The sequence below is a fragment of the Spea bombifrons genome, chromosome 2 (assembly GCF_027358695.1).
Source record: "Spea bombifrons isolate aSpeBom1 chromosome 2, aSpeBom1.2.pri, whole genome shotgun sequence".
Classification (NCBI taxonomy): Eukaryota; Metazoa; Chordata; class Amphibia; order Anura; family Pelobatidae; genus Spea; species Spea bombifrons.
In genome coordinates this window covers 75287891-75302060 of record NC_071088.1, presented here as the reverse complement: position 1 = coordinate 75302060, position 14170 = coordinate 75287891, and the positions used below count along the sequence as shown (strand labels likewise).

At 41.2% G+C, this 14170-nt stretch overlaps 1 protein-coding gene across 2 annotated transcripts in view; it reads left to right on the top strand.

Annotated features, from left to right (window-relative positions):
- The window catches only part of LOC128472872 (ras GTPase-activating protein 4-like), a 54762-nt gene that overhangs the window by 18128 nt on the left and 22464 nt on the right, over positions 1 to 14170 (top strand). For both annotated transcript variants that reach the window (XM_053454841.1, XM_053454842.1), the window contains exons 2-4: positions 3428 to 3484; positions 4721 to 4834; positions 12102 to 12163. In XM_053454841.1, the coding sequence (XP_053310816.1) occupies positions 3428 to 3484; positions 4721 to 4834; positions 12102 to 12163 (233 nt within the window). The remainder of the gene's footprint in view (positions 1 to 3427; positions 3485 to 4720; positions 4835 to 12101; positions 12164 to 14170) is intronic.

Here is a 14170-nt window from a genome sequence, read left to right as displayed (position 1 = left end):
ACTGTTACAGGAAGTTTACAGGGGGTGGAAGCAGGGCCGGTCCAAGACATTGTGCTGCCTGGGGCGAAGTGTGAAATGCTGCCCCCCCCTTATGTGTGGTGTATAGTCCCCTCTATAGTCTCCCCCCCTGTATGTGTGGTGTACAGCCCCCTCTATAATGAAATTGGGTGTTGTGTTTCACAAACTCCGAAGAACCAATTTAAGTTTCCTTTTTCATAATATATTCAGATTGAAATAGCGTAAATAACACGATACCTTCACTTTTCCTCACACTGATTTCTGGAGTTTTGTCCTTTGAAATGACTAGAAATTCAGGAAGGCGTTTTATCTCTGGATAAATAAAAATTGCAAAGTTCTATTTATCCCTACAGTAAGTAAAGTGCCAGGAAACAGATAACCAAATACACACCAGGACAGGCTCTGCCAGACCGACACCCAAACACACAAACCAGGACATGCTCTGCCCTACTGACACCCAAACACACACACCAGGACAGGCTCTGCCACACCGACACCCAAACACACACCAGGACAGGCTCTGCCACACCGACACCCAAACACATAAACCAGGACATGCTCTGCCACACTGACACCCAAACACACACACCAGGACAGGCTCTGCCACACTGACACCCAGACAAACACACAAGGACAGGCTCTGCCACCGACACCCAAACACACACACCAGGACAGGCTCTACCTCACTGACACCCAAACACACACACCAGGACAGGCTTTGCCTCACCGACACCCAAACACACACACCAGGAGAGGCTCTGCCTCACCAACAGCCAAACACACACACACCAGGACAGGCTCTGCCACACTGACACCCAGACAAACACACCAGGACAGGCTCTGCCACACTGACACCCAAACACACACATTAGGACAGGCTCTGCCACACTGACACCCAAACACACACACCAGGACAGACTCTGCCATACTGACACCCAGACACACACCAGGACAGGCTCTGCCACACCGACCCCCAAACACACACACCAGGACAGGACGGGATAAGCTACTAAGAGCATAAAAAATGCTTTCCACATTGCTGCTTGTTGTGTGTTTGCCCCTTGTGTGTATCTGTGCCCCCAGCCAGGCCCCTTTGTGCATTTTGCCCCAACACACCCCTGTCTATTGATTTATTTGATGCCCCCAGCCAGCCCCCCACCCTGGTGTTTTGACCCCCCCCTTTTGTACTGGTTAATTGTAATGCCCCCCATACCCATGTATATTACCCCCCTCCCCTTTGTGTATAGATTGTCCTAATCACCCTGTTGTGTACTTATGTCCCCAGCCACCCTCTAGGGGCATGAATATGTCTCTCCATGACTCCATCCCTCCGTTTATCACCTTAATTATTTATTTTTAAAAAAATACTTACTTTTTCTGCTGGCTTTCTTCCACTGACCTGCTCTTCTCCCTCGAGATCTTCTCCTTGTCACGCGGTGACGAGCAACTATTCTGCGTGAGCCCGCCCCCTTGAGCGTCACGGCGCATCTTCAATGGGGCGGGACGAAGAGCCAAACTGATCGGCATGCAGGCAAGCCGACCGCTTTCAAATAATTAAACGGAGGCGGTTGTACAGCTGTTTTAAAAAGTGCCGCCTGGGGCAATTGCCCCAGTCTGCTCCATGGTAGGGCCGGCCCTGGGTGGAAGTTATAAAAAGTATTTGTGCAAGTAACAAAATTATTGTACTCAGCCAAAATTGTAGGTAGAGTAATCTGACATTGTTTTGAGGGCCAACAGTTGTTTAGACCCAAACTACTGTGATGTCACATTAACCTGCACTGATTTATTTAGTAGTAGTAGCCTGTTCATTTAGTAATACAGGTCAGATTTTCAATTAGCGAACATTAGGTGGAGTAGTAACTCTGATGTCAAGAATATTGTCACATTTTGTTATATGTAAATGTTATTATCTAGAAATTGTTTCTATATACCGTATTTGCGATAATATTCGATAATAAGACGACCCTGATTATAGGACGCCCCCCCAAAATTTGAATATTAATTTAGGAAAAAAAAAAAAAGCCTGAATATAAGACTACCCTAGAAGAAAAAAGTTTTACTAGTAAATATTAATTCACATGTAAACTATTTTTTCTTTTATAATAAAAACTATGATTGAGAAAAAAGTTTTTTTGTTTTTATTTCCTTTTATTTGCCAACCTGCCCCCCAGATTTCCCTTTAGCCCCTTTATGCCACTCTGCCCCCAGATATGCCTTATACCTGCGGGGGAGCTAGATCTTAGTCTTGTAATCAGATCTCTTTTTGAAGTCTGATTAGAAGACGACCTCGAATATAAGACGATGGTTATTTTTCAGAGCATCTGCTCTGAAAAACTTCGTCTTATAATCGAGCAAATACGGTATTTTATGTTTCTCTTATTGCTGTGGCTAGACTGGCCTAGAAATAAGAATAGCTTAAATTGGCCAAAAATCCATTGAAACAACAGAGCCTAATTTCCCTAAACCCTTAACGTGCTGTTTTCCAGTGTAGCACTGGAGACACATTGTGAACACTATTTGCCCTATGAGTTGATAGTGTGACTTGACCTTTTGTGGCTCTACTTGCAAAACAAACAACGAACTTAAGCCAATCAACAAACATGAGCCTGTAACTCTTTAGACAGAAATCATAGTTTTCGAAAAGGCATCACTGGGTGAAACTATTCTTTCGTTAAGCACTAGGGAATTAAAACAAGCTTTACAAATTTACACTACAGTGTTAGTCTTTGTAGTATAGTTTCTGTTTAGTATTGTGGGCTTTATTTCACAACGTTTGCCATTAATGTTGTGATGAAGATAAATGTGTGTAGCATACCTCACACACCTATTTAGCACTCATATGCGTCTGTTCCTCTTTCTAGGAGTTTGCTTGAATGTTTGCTGAGTATATTGTGTATCGCAGCCCTCCACATCTCTAAATGTCACAATAATTTATATATAATCAGCCCATAATGTGAACGTATTGTAACACATTGAACGTATTGTAAAGCCATGCCTCTGATCACATCCCCTGAAACAAAAGTGACTCTCTTTAATAATTTAGGATGTATAGTATATAGAAAAAAGTCAGCAGGGATAGGCGAAGTGTCTGTACAAGGAAACCAGAATCTGTCTAACAGAACATTGTTGAATTGTCCACCACATACCCCAGTAAATGTCCACCATGTGTAATGTTGGTGCCTACCCCAGAAAGTTGTTGAACTGGCAGCCAGTAATTTGGTAATTTTATGACCCGATGCCTACCAAAGTAATTCAGTGGTATAACATTGTTAATTTAAAAGTCATCTACAACTTTTAGATGCATAGCATCTTAGACTTTTTGCATAGCAAAATCATTTCTGTTTTCTATAGTAAAATGGGTAAGAATTTGACTGGCATCTTTTAATATTGTGTTTTATCTTTTTTTCAGTACAGGCAGTAGTGATCCATACTGTATTGTGAAGATAGATGATGAGACTATTATCAGGTATGACATTGATTTTTTTATCTAAATTTGTAGTGCGATGTTTGCCGTTCCTTTTAGCTGCGAGTTTCACTTTAGAAAATTGTGTTTCTTGTGTGACTTGTTCCTTGTTATATTTGCTGAATGTTTTAGATGATATAAATGGCTGCCATCCAAGGCCAACTATTTGGCTTTCAGCATAATATTATATTGCTCCAAACACTTTCACTGCAGCTCTGGGGATTAATGATGCAGAGAAAGTTTATATGACTGCTGTTTGGAGAATATCAAGAGAGTTATATATAGAGATGTTACAATACCAGATCTCACAACCTAGAAAGAGGAAAAATATGTTGAATGTATGTCTGGTGTAGATGCTGATGCTACACTGTGTATTGAGGTATTATAATCACAATAAATGGCCAGGGCCAGGTTCTGTAAAAGTGTGTCACAATTACTGCAATAATATTTACTTTAATAATGATATGCTGTAGATCATATGAGTCGTTTGTCAATGAGCCTACTCTGCTTTACAGTTTGGTTCTCAGAACAATAGCTATTTTATATAAACGTGAGGTTAACTATACTACGAAGACAGGCTCCAATAGAGAGTGTAGAAAGGTAATCTGAACAAATGTATGGTGTCTATCTGTACTCCATCCCCTCAATCTCCAACCTACATCGTCCAAAACTCTTTCATCCATCCTGCCAATCTCCTTCCTCCCCTCCTCAAATTCAGTGCTGACTGAATTTGTGTCAGGCATCACGTCAGCACTCAGCAATCAGAGTGAAGAAGAGACCTAGATAGTCTCAAAATCTTGTAATCCATTATATGCCAGTTAGCCAATAAATGTATCATCTTTACCACATTTGTTGTATTAAAAGAACTACTGTTAGAGCTTGTGGAAGAAAAATGCTAAAAACACATCTAAACAGACATTAAACAATATTTTTTTTGAACATTTAAACCTCATTGCTAATGAACTGGTCTGGATGTACTGAACTGCGATCAGTAAAGAAAAAGGTGTAACCGAGTGGGTTTAATGAGTGGTGCACATAGGGGAGAGAACATTGAGCTGCTAATATAGACATATTCACAAATTGCCCTGATCCTGGTAACTAAATAAAGCCTAAGAACATGAGTGTACACAATAAAATTACGGTACTCTTAGATCATTTAGTTGATGTCATAATAGTAAAATGTTGCCATCCTGCAATGCATATCTGCTGCTATTACTGAGCTATTTTACCATTTTTTAGGACTGCGACTGTATGGAAAACACTGTCACCATTTTGGGGAGAAGAATACAAAGTGCACCTGCCACCCAACTTTCATTGCGTGTCTTTCTATGTTATGGATGAAGATGCACTCAGGTATTTTAATTCTTTATTTAGCCTTTTTAACCCCTTAAGGACAATGGGTGGTCCCTAAACCCATTGAAAACAATGCATTTTGAGCCCGTGCATGTACGGGCTTTGTCATTAAGGGGTTAAAGATTGTAATCCGTATTGAGAGAAGCAGCAAAGCGGTTATTACTGAACTGTACTATAAAAACCATCGGATTAAAAAAAATATATATATATACACAAACATCCAAGCCTGTAAGGTAGACATATTCAGTTAAAACACATACTTCATTAATGAAAGGGCCGTTCAGCCATGTTTGTTATGTGTACAGGGAAACCAACTGTCTTGCGATGACAGTCTAATCGTATGCATAGGGTTGTTGTTTCCCTAGACTGCCCTCATGGAAGGATATAGTCTTTCCCACTGTATTATCACAAGTGAACACAAATCTCACATTGTGAAAAGCTGTTAAGTGCTGCATGTTGAGCTAGTCTTGTACCTCTATGTTGGTTTGTTTTTCAGGTTGTTTACAGGACTAAACATCCCAATGCTAGTTTATTTCTCTGTTAACAGACACATTTTATGGCATGTCTGCTGTTTACTCCCTTAGACCGTAATATATACTCCTCAGACACAGAACATATATTTGTAGTTCCCTCTGTAGCTTTAATATCAGTAGCTTGTGGAGTACCACAAGGATCCATTCTACCTCCCACTCTGTTTGCCATGTACATGCTGCCACTGCGGGACATCATCAGACAACATGGATTAAGATACCACTGCTATGCAGATGACACGCAGCTCTACTTTTCCTTTACACCAGGAACTAAGGATCCAACATCTCTTTTCAACAGATGCTTAGCAGATCTCTTAGAATGGATGCAAGCTAGCTGGTTAAAGGTAAATCCTGATAAAACAGAAGTCCTGTTGATCAGAGGAGAAAGGATAAGTGTGCCTATCCTAGGAAATACTAACCAAACTGGCATAGAATTTGGGGGTTCAGAGTTCAGGGGGGTTCAGAGTCAGGGCCGGCCTTTGGGGTGTGCGACCTGTGCGACCGCACAGGGCGCCACACTCCAGGGGGCGCCGCCGCGGGGTCCGCCGCCGCCGCCGCAGCGCGGTCCGACGACACTGCCGCCGCGGGGTCCGCTGCCGCCAGTATGGGGGCACCCGGCACCCCTCCAGAGACGGACAGTAATGTCCGCCGCTGGAGGAGCAGGCTCGCAAGGGAGCAGTATCGGAGGTCTTTAACAGACCTCCGATACCGCTCCCTTGTGATCCCCGCGGCAACAGCTGCTGTGCGCCGGGGTTTGCTGTCAGATCCCGGCGAACAGCACTGAAGCCGCGCCCACCGGTCTCCGTGCCCTCTGACCCGGAAGAAGAGAAGACAGAAGAACTAAGAAGAAGAGCGAAGAGGAGGCAAAGAAACTGAAAGAGGAAAGGTAGGAAAGCATAGAGTGACAGTGAGAGTGGATTGGTGTATATGTGTGGTTTGGTATATATGTGTGGTTTGGTATATGTGTGGATTAGTATATATGTGTGGTTTGGTGTACATGTGTGGATTGGTGTATGTGTGGATTGGTGTATATGTGTGGATTGGTGTATATGTGTGGATTGGTGTATATGTGTGGATTGGTGTATATGTGTGGATTGGTGTATATGTGTGGATTGGTGTATATGTGTGGATTGGTGTATATGTGTGGTTTGGTGTATATGTGTGGATTGGTGTATACGTGTGGATTGGTGTATATGTGTGGATTGGTGTATATGTGTGGATTGGTGTATATGTGTGGTTTGGTGTATATGTGTGGATTGGTGTATATGTGTGGTGTGGATTGGTGTATATGTGTGGATTGGTGTATATGTGTGGATTGGTGTATATGTGTGGTTTGGTGTATATGTGTGGATTGGTGTATACGTGTGGATTGGTATATATGTGTGGATTGGTGTATACGTGTGTGGATTGGTGTATACGTGTGTGGATTGATGTATATGTGTGGATTGGTGTATACGTGTGTGGATTGGTATGCGTGTGGATTGGTGTATATGTGTGGATTGGTATATATGTGTGGATTGGTGTATATGTGTGGATTGGTGTATATGTGTGGATTGGTGTATATGTGTGGATTGGTATATGTGTGGATTGGTGTATATGTGTGGATTGGTATGTGTGTGTGGATTGGTGTATATATGTGGATTGGTGTATATGTGTGGAGTGGATTGGTGTATATGTGTGGATTGGTGTATATGTGTGGATTGGTGTATGTGTGTGGATTGGTGTATATGTGTGGATTGGTGTATGTGTGTGGATTGGTGTATGTGTGTGTGGATTGGTGTATGTGTGTGTGGATTGGTGTATATGTGTGGATTGGTGTATATGTGTGGATTGGTATATATGTGTGGATTGGTGTATATGTGTGGATTGGTGTATATGTGTGGATTGGTGTATATGTGTGGATTGGTGTATATGTGTGGATTGGTATATGTGTGGATTGGTGTATATGTGTGGATTGGTATGTGTGTGTGGATTGGTGTATATATGTGGATTGGTGTATATGTGTGGAGTGGATTGGTGTATATGTGTGGATTGGTGTATATGTGTGGATTGGTGTATGTGTGTGGATTGGTGTATATGTGTGGATTGGTGTATGTGTGTGGATTGGTGTATGTGTGTGTGGATTGGTGTATGTGTGTGTGGATTGGTGTATATGTGTGGATTGGTGTATGTGTGTGGATTGGTAAGGGTGTGAGAGTGATGGGTGTTATTCTGTACCATTTCCAATGTATTTTTCATTATATAATTATGCTCTAAAGTACACCATCACTCTATACTGTTCCATACAGTGGCAGAGCTGGGAGGCAGAGGCCTTGCACCCTCACTTCTGAAAGGTAAGTGAACTTCAAAGAGGGAGAGGGTAGATAGTTAGGAGGGGGTAGATAGGGAGAATGGAGTGAGACGGGGTACATAGGGCAATCATACTCCTATCATGCCAAGTAGTCTACGAGTACATCCTGGAATCTGCGGGCATGATAAGAATGTGATTGCTGTTAATCATATATATATATATATATATATATATATAAATATTGTTATTTAATTGTTTTGTTATGTGTTATGGTGTGTGTGGGGGGGTCATATTCGGTTTCGGCCAGGTAAATGCTGCACTTTTGGTTTCAGTCCAGAATTCGTTTCGGTGCATCCCTACTACTAAGCCAGACAATGAAGTGGTAGGCCTACACCACATCAATGTTTGGCGTAGTATATAGTGATTGGGGTTTTGTTACAAGTTTTGATTCCTTTCTTTTTTTGGGATGGGGGGGGCGCCAGACGAGTAGTCCGCACAGGGCGCCAGAACACCTAAGGCCGGCTCTGTTCAGAGTTCAGAGCGGTTCAGAGTCCGGAGTATTCCTTGACAGTGGTTTGTCACTTAAACGTCAAATTTCTACTGCAACAAAATCTGCCTTCTTCCACCTGAGGAATATAGCCAGGATAAAGCACCTAATCCCACCAGAGGATACTGCCACCCTAATCCATGCATGTGTGACATCTCGTCTGGATTATTACAATGCACTGTATGTAGGCCTCCCAGAAAAAGAACTTCACAAACTGCAGTTGGCTCAAAACGCAGCAGCCAGACTATTAACAAATCAACCCCGCTCATGCCATATTACATCTATTCTATGGTCTCTTCATTGGCTTCCTTTCAAATGGAGAATTCACTTTAAGATAGGGGTGTTGTCATTTAAAGCCACCCTGTTACCTGAAAGAGGTATTAACACCCTACATCCCTGCTTGCCCCTTCGATCCACACATATGTTTCTTCTCTCGAAACCCAAAGTGCGCACAAAATCCGGCTCCAACGCATTCTGTCATGCTGCTCCCACATTCTGGAACTCTCTACCACTGTCAATCAGAGAGGCCTCATATTTAGAGACTTTTAAACCCATCTTTTCTCCCAATTCTTCAGATAATTCTCTCTTTTTCTCTTGTATGCATATACCTGTAAAGTGCATTCAGTCCCACCGGGAGAAAAGCGCTATGTAAATACTTGTTGTTGTTGTTGTTGTTGTTGTTGTAATAGGGGATATAACTATTGTCTGACTGGAGACAGTATGAGTCTGTATGCAGAAAAGGCCTACAACATTAGTACATAAGTGGGTGACATTACAAACAAAAGTATACCTACAATACTTGAAGTAAGCAAAAGTATAAAAATGTGCCCATTACAATGAATTAACTAAGTTTGATCAGGGTAAAATCCAACACAGTTTTCTAATCAGGTTCCCCTTTAAAGGCTCGCCATCAGCAATCATAACTGACTTGGGTGCCAAGCAGTACATGTTTTGCAAGCTTTTGAGCATATGACAGGTGGCTAAGGCTCTCCCAAGCAGCAATAATCACGTGCAGTTAATTTGAAGCTAATGGAGCTTTCAACGCCTTTAGCTGTGACCTGTTTCAGTCACAGTCAATTATACCCATCAATATCCTTATCCTCTAGCTGTGGACTCTATGCAACTGGCCATTTGACAAGTTTTAATGCTCATGTGTGTGGCTGGGCACAAAAAGCCATTGGCCATATGATGGAGTGACAGATCAGATGTACATGGATCCATGTTGGCCAGTGACCCAACGGGCATTTGCCGGATGTGCCAGGTGGCCAGTCCAGGCCTGCTGAGAATTCATCCACTTTCACCAACATGCAGGGAAAATCAGAACAAATGACTGGACCTCTTGGACAGTAGGTTTCTCAGGATGGGGAAAAGGTGCTCACTCCCCACAAATGTTTCACACATGTGTCACTGAAATGCACAAGTCTTTGTAATTGATCTCTCCCTATGTGCCTTGCCCCTTCCTTCCCCCATGGCCCTACCATGGAGCAGAGTGGGGCAATTGCTCCAGATGGCACTTTTGAAGGGGCCCCAAGGCCTTTTTTTTTTTTTAAGCGGAAGAGAGTACAAAGGGGGGGGTAGGGTAGATAATAGGGGCGGGGGGAGAGTAAGGGTAGATAATAGTAAGGGAGAGGAAGGGTAGATAATGGGGGGGCGGCAGAGGAATGGTAGATAATGGGGAGGGGTGCGGCATTTTAAACCTTGCCCCAGGCGGCATTATGTCTTGGGCCGGCCCTGAGTGTAACTATCCATAAGCAAAAAATCTGCCTGGTATTAAAGCGACTAATGCCAGTCTTTCGGCACTAGGGGCTGTCTGAAAGTCGTAACAGTAAATATAATTATGTAAACAATGTTAGAGATTCTGCAGTCTCAGCATGCTAAAGTGTCCTGTCAGCTGGCACACAAATTGCCAACAAATGCATACTGTATTATCTTAGACAAATAGCACTCTAATTTCTATAAATGTTCTAAAAGTAAAGGACCTGAAAATTGTGACACATCCTCTCCTCTCACAGTTGAGCTTTAGGGCTTTCTACAAGGTATGAAAACTACAAAAGTAGTTGGAGACAAGACATAAATCAACAATCTTGCCAGCATGATTGTCTTTTATTATGAATGCATGTATCTATGTATCTATGTATTTCTATGTACTGGTTGATTGATTTCCATTGCATACTTCCAGAAACCTTGGTGTTCCCTAATAGTGACAATGTCTACATAAACACAAAATATATATTAAACTGTGTATGTATGTATGGATATACATATGGATGGGTGTATATGCACACAGATAAAAAAAGTAGTTTTGAAGAAGTCTTAAGTAAAAATAGCATACCTGGCAACGTCCCTCGTTTCACCCAGAGTCTCTGGATGAAGCACTGCTTCTCCAGGTCCCCAGGTTATTGTTACCATACCCAGGGCCGGCCTTAGGGTTGTGCGACCTGTGCGGCCACACAGGGCGCCATGGCAACAGGGGCGCCTGCCCGGGACTTAAATTAAATTTTTGTTTTGTTTTAAACTTTATTTAACATCCTCCCGCTCCCACCGCAGGACTCTACAAGGTAAGTAAGGATAATGAGAAGTAGGGAGGGGAAGACAGTGAGAAGGGGCAGAGGGGGGGGCAGTGAGATGGGGCAGAGGGGGGGGGCAGTGAGAAGGGGCAGAGGTGGTAGATAGTGAGAAGGGGCAGAGGGGGGAAGGCAGTAAGAAGGGGCAGAGGGGGGAAGGCAGTGAGAAGGGGCAGAGGTGGTAGATAGTGATAAAGGGGGAGAGGGGATAGATAGTGAGAAAGGGGAGTTTTGTGACAAGATTTTTTTCCTTCCTTTTTTTGGAATGGGGGGGCGCCAGAGGAGTAGTCCGCACAGGGCGCCAGAACACCTAAGGCCGGCTCTGGCCATACCATGCCATACCCACACACTTTCCCTCCCACACCTTCTACTACCTCCCTAATATATGGGTATCTGGAACTATCCCCTCCTCCTTGAGTGGTTAGCCCTGCCTCCTTACATGGCTATCTGTCTCTTTACGCATCTAGCCTCACCCCAATGGGAAGCAACTCTCTCAGAAGAGGGGAGTGCTCTGGGTGGCGTACCTTGGGGAATTCCCAGGAATGAATACAGGTCTATGAAGGACAAGTATAATAGGAAAGCCTGTCTGCATACTACACTAATCATCATCAAGTCCCAAATGAAGTGCAAAAAAGCATCCCTATTTATTAGTATGTTGTTGTGATAGACCCAATGACATCCTAAAACACCCGAGGGTTTGGTTTTTCAGTGAAGACTGATAATATTCACCTACATGATTGAGAGTTTCTCAGTCATTCTCCAACCAAGTATCCTTTGTATCATCTTTGGCCTATAAAATAGATCAAACAAAAGAAACCATTGTACAGCATTTTTGAATTATTATATGTATCTATGTTAATTTATTCTAGCAAATGTGAATATTAAGTATGTAGATGATAAATGAACTTTTAAAATCAAGGGGTTTTTTATTACCATGCTAAGAAAAACCATTTATCAAAATAACAGGTTTTTTAAAGTGACAGCCACTCTATAATGAATTCATTTTGGTAAGCAGTTTTCCTATCGAGTTTGGGTTTCCATATGCCCCAAAGTGCTTTATTGATAAACATAATTATTTCATTAGCATAACAATTGAAATGAACTATGTTACATATGTATATGTGCACTACATCACAGGTGCTTTCATTATTTTGTATTGGAGGAGTCTAATATATAGTGGAGATCCCATTCTCATTAGGCCCTCATACTTTATACGTCACATGTTAACAAAAGGTTCTATTGAGAGGCATGAGGCAAGTGAACATACACAAGCTCATTATTATCTGCCATGAGTGTTTTTCGCCATTAAACAAAAGCCTCTTGTTTGTTTTTCTAGTCGTGACGATGTCATCGGAAAGGTCTGCCTAACGCGGAATGTATTGGCTGAACATCCTAAAGGTAAAAGCTTCCTACATTATACACAACATCTACAAAGTAAAAATTGGTATCTCTAAAGACACTATAATAATATTAAATAGTTCAATTTATTTTCATCCCAAAAAGGTTATTTGTTATTTCCAATTACCTAATTGTGTATTTGATAGGTATAGTATGTGTATGCTATTGCTAATCAAATCTTAATCAAATCTTTGCAGACATGGTAACTAACTGGGAGCCACGCAAAGGGCATTCTGTCATAAATCATTTAAAATTGCCTATTAAATTGACATACTTATAGCACTCACATTGACCTACTATGGAAAATAATCAATAGTACTTCATGGATCCCAGAAACTATCACACTCTGCATAATGAGTTCCTGAAATAGCACTATATTGAAGATATTATTAAAGTCCAGTTAAAAGGGTGTTGTGTGCTTGAAAGTGTGTGAACACACTAATGTTGTACCTACAGTCTGCAGGTCTTAACCGCAGAGTCAGTAGGACAGCTGTGCTAGGACAACCAGTCGCCTTGTAGTTGCGGTAACACAAGAGGGGAAATGCTTAGCCCGTACACAAAAATAAGCTCATTAGGAGTTAGGCAACTAATCACGTTGACGTCTTCTAAAATAAAGCTTGCACGTGTTTTTTTATATAAAAGGTTTGAAACAAAATGTTCTCACTGGAAGATATTGTCCTGGTTTAGAATCAAAGAAAACTGTCTCCCAACTTGGAAATCTCTCCCAACAGGGGGAAAAAGCCTTCTGATCATTGAACTTTTTCACCATCTATTATTTTCTGTCGTAATGAATGTGTCAATCCTTTATTCGAATGAAAGCATCAAAATCCATATTAACGTCTTCTTTGTTTTTATTATCTGAATTTGTCGTTACACTGTGTTACATTTATGTTTCTCTTTTCCAAGATAAACTTCTCCCACATTAAATGTCTTATCTGCACCAGAGAACACAATTAATTACAACCAAAGAATTCATCTACTTTATTGTGTTTCTGTTTGGTCTTACAGTATTTTCTCTTTCAGATAAGAAAGGTTATATGTAATTCTGGATTAGAATCTGGATCATAGACTTCCTTTGTTGTTACGCCAGGAGTGTACGGATAAATTAATACATCTTCTAACACAATAGCACGCTAAACTAGTAAAAGCTGGAATTAAAAGAAGTAACTATTCAAATCTGTTCAGATGTATGTTACTGTATGAACCCTAACAGAAAGGGGCTTACTGCAACTGAATAAAATGATAGAATTATCCGAAGTGCTGAACAATCACCTTTTTTGTTTTCTTTTATTTACAACTACAAAACAACAATACATGGGGAGATTTACATAGCAATTGTAGTTGGAGAAACTTCTCTCCCATGAAACCAATGTGCTGTTTCACTGAGCCTCACTTGGGAGTCAAAAAATAAAAGCTGAAAAGGCAATATCAATGATAAAACACACAGAAAAACAATATTCACAGTGTCTTATACAATCTGGGTTTTATTCACCAAAGTGGGAGTTTGGAGGTAAGTTGCAGGTGTAAGACTAAGTAGTCACTATATAATGCTTAGTTAAATTAGTAAGATTTGTTGAAAGAATCAGAGTGAACTGTGCATTATACAGGACTAGATCACACACTAGCTCAGTGAACATATAAATACACATACAATACAATGCAAAAGTTTTAGGCATGTGTGAAAAAATGCTATAAAATAAGAATGCTTTAAATAGATCTGTTAATATTTTATTTTCATCATTTAACAAAATGCAAAGTGAGTGAACAGAAAAAAAAATCTAAATTAAATCAGTATTTGTTGTGATTATCAATTCTTCTAGATACACATGCACAAAGTCAGTTAGTTTTGTAAGCATATATTAAGGTGTATGATTAAACAATTATGCCAAACAGCTGCTAATCGTCAATGTAATGTGTAGGTTAAAACGCAATCTTTAACTGAAAATGAAACAGCTGTGCAGGAGAAATAAAACTAGGTGGAGAACAGCCAAACTCACTAACAGGGTG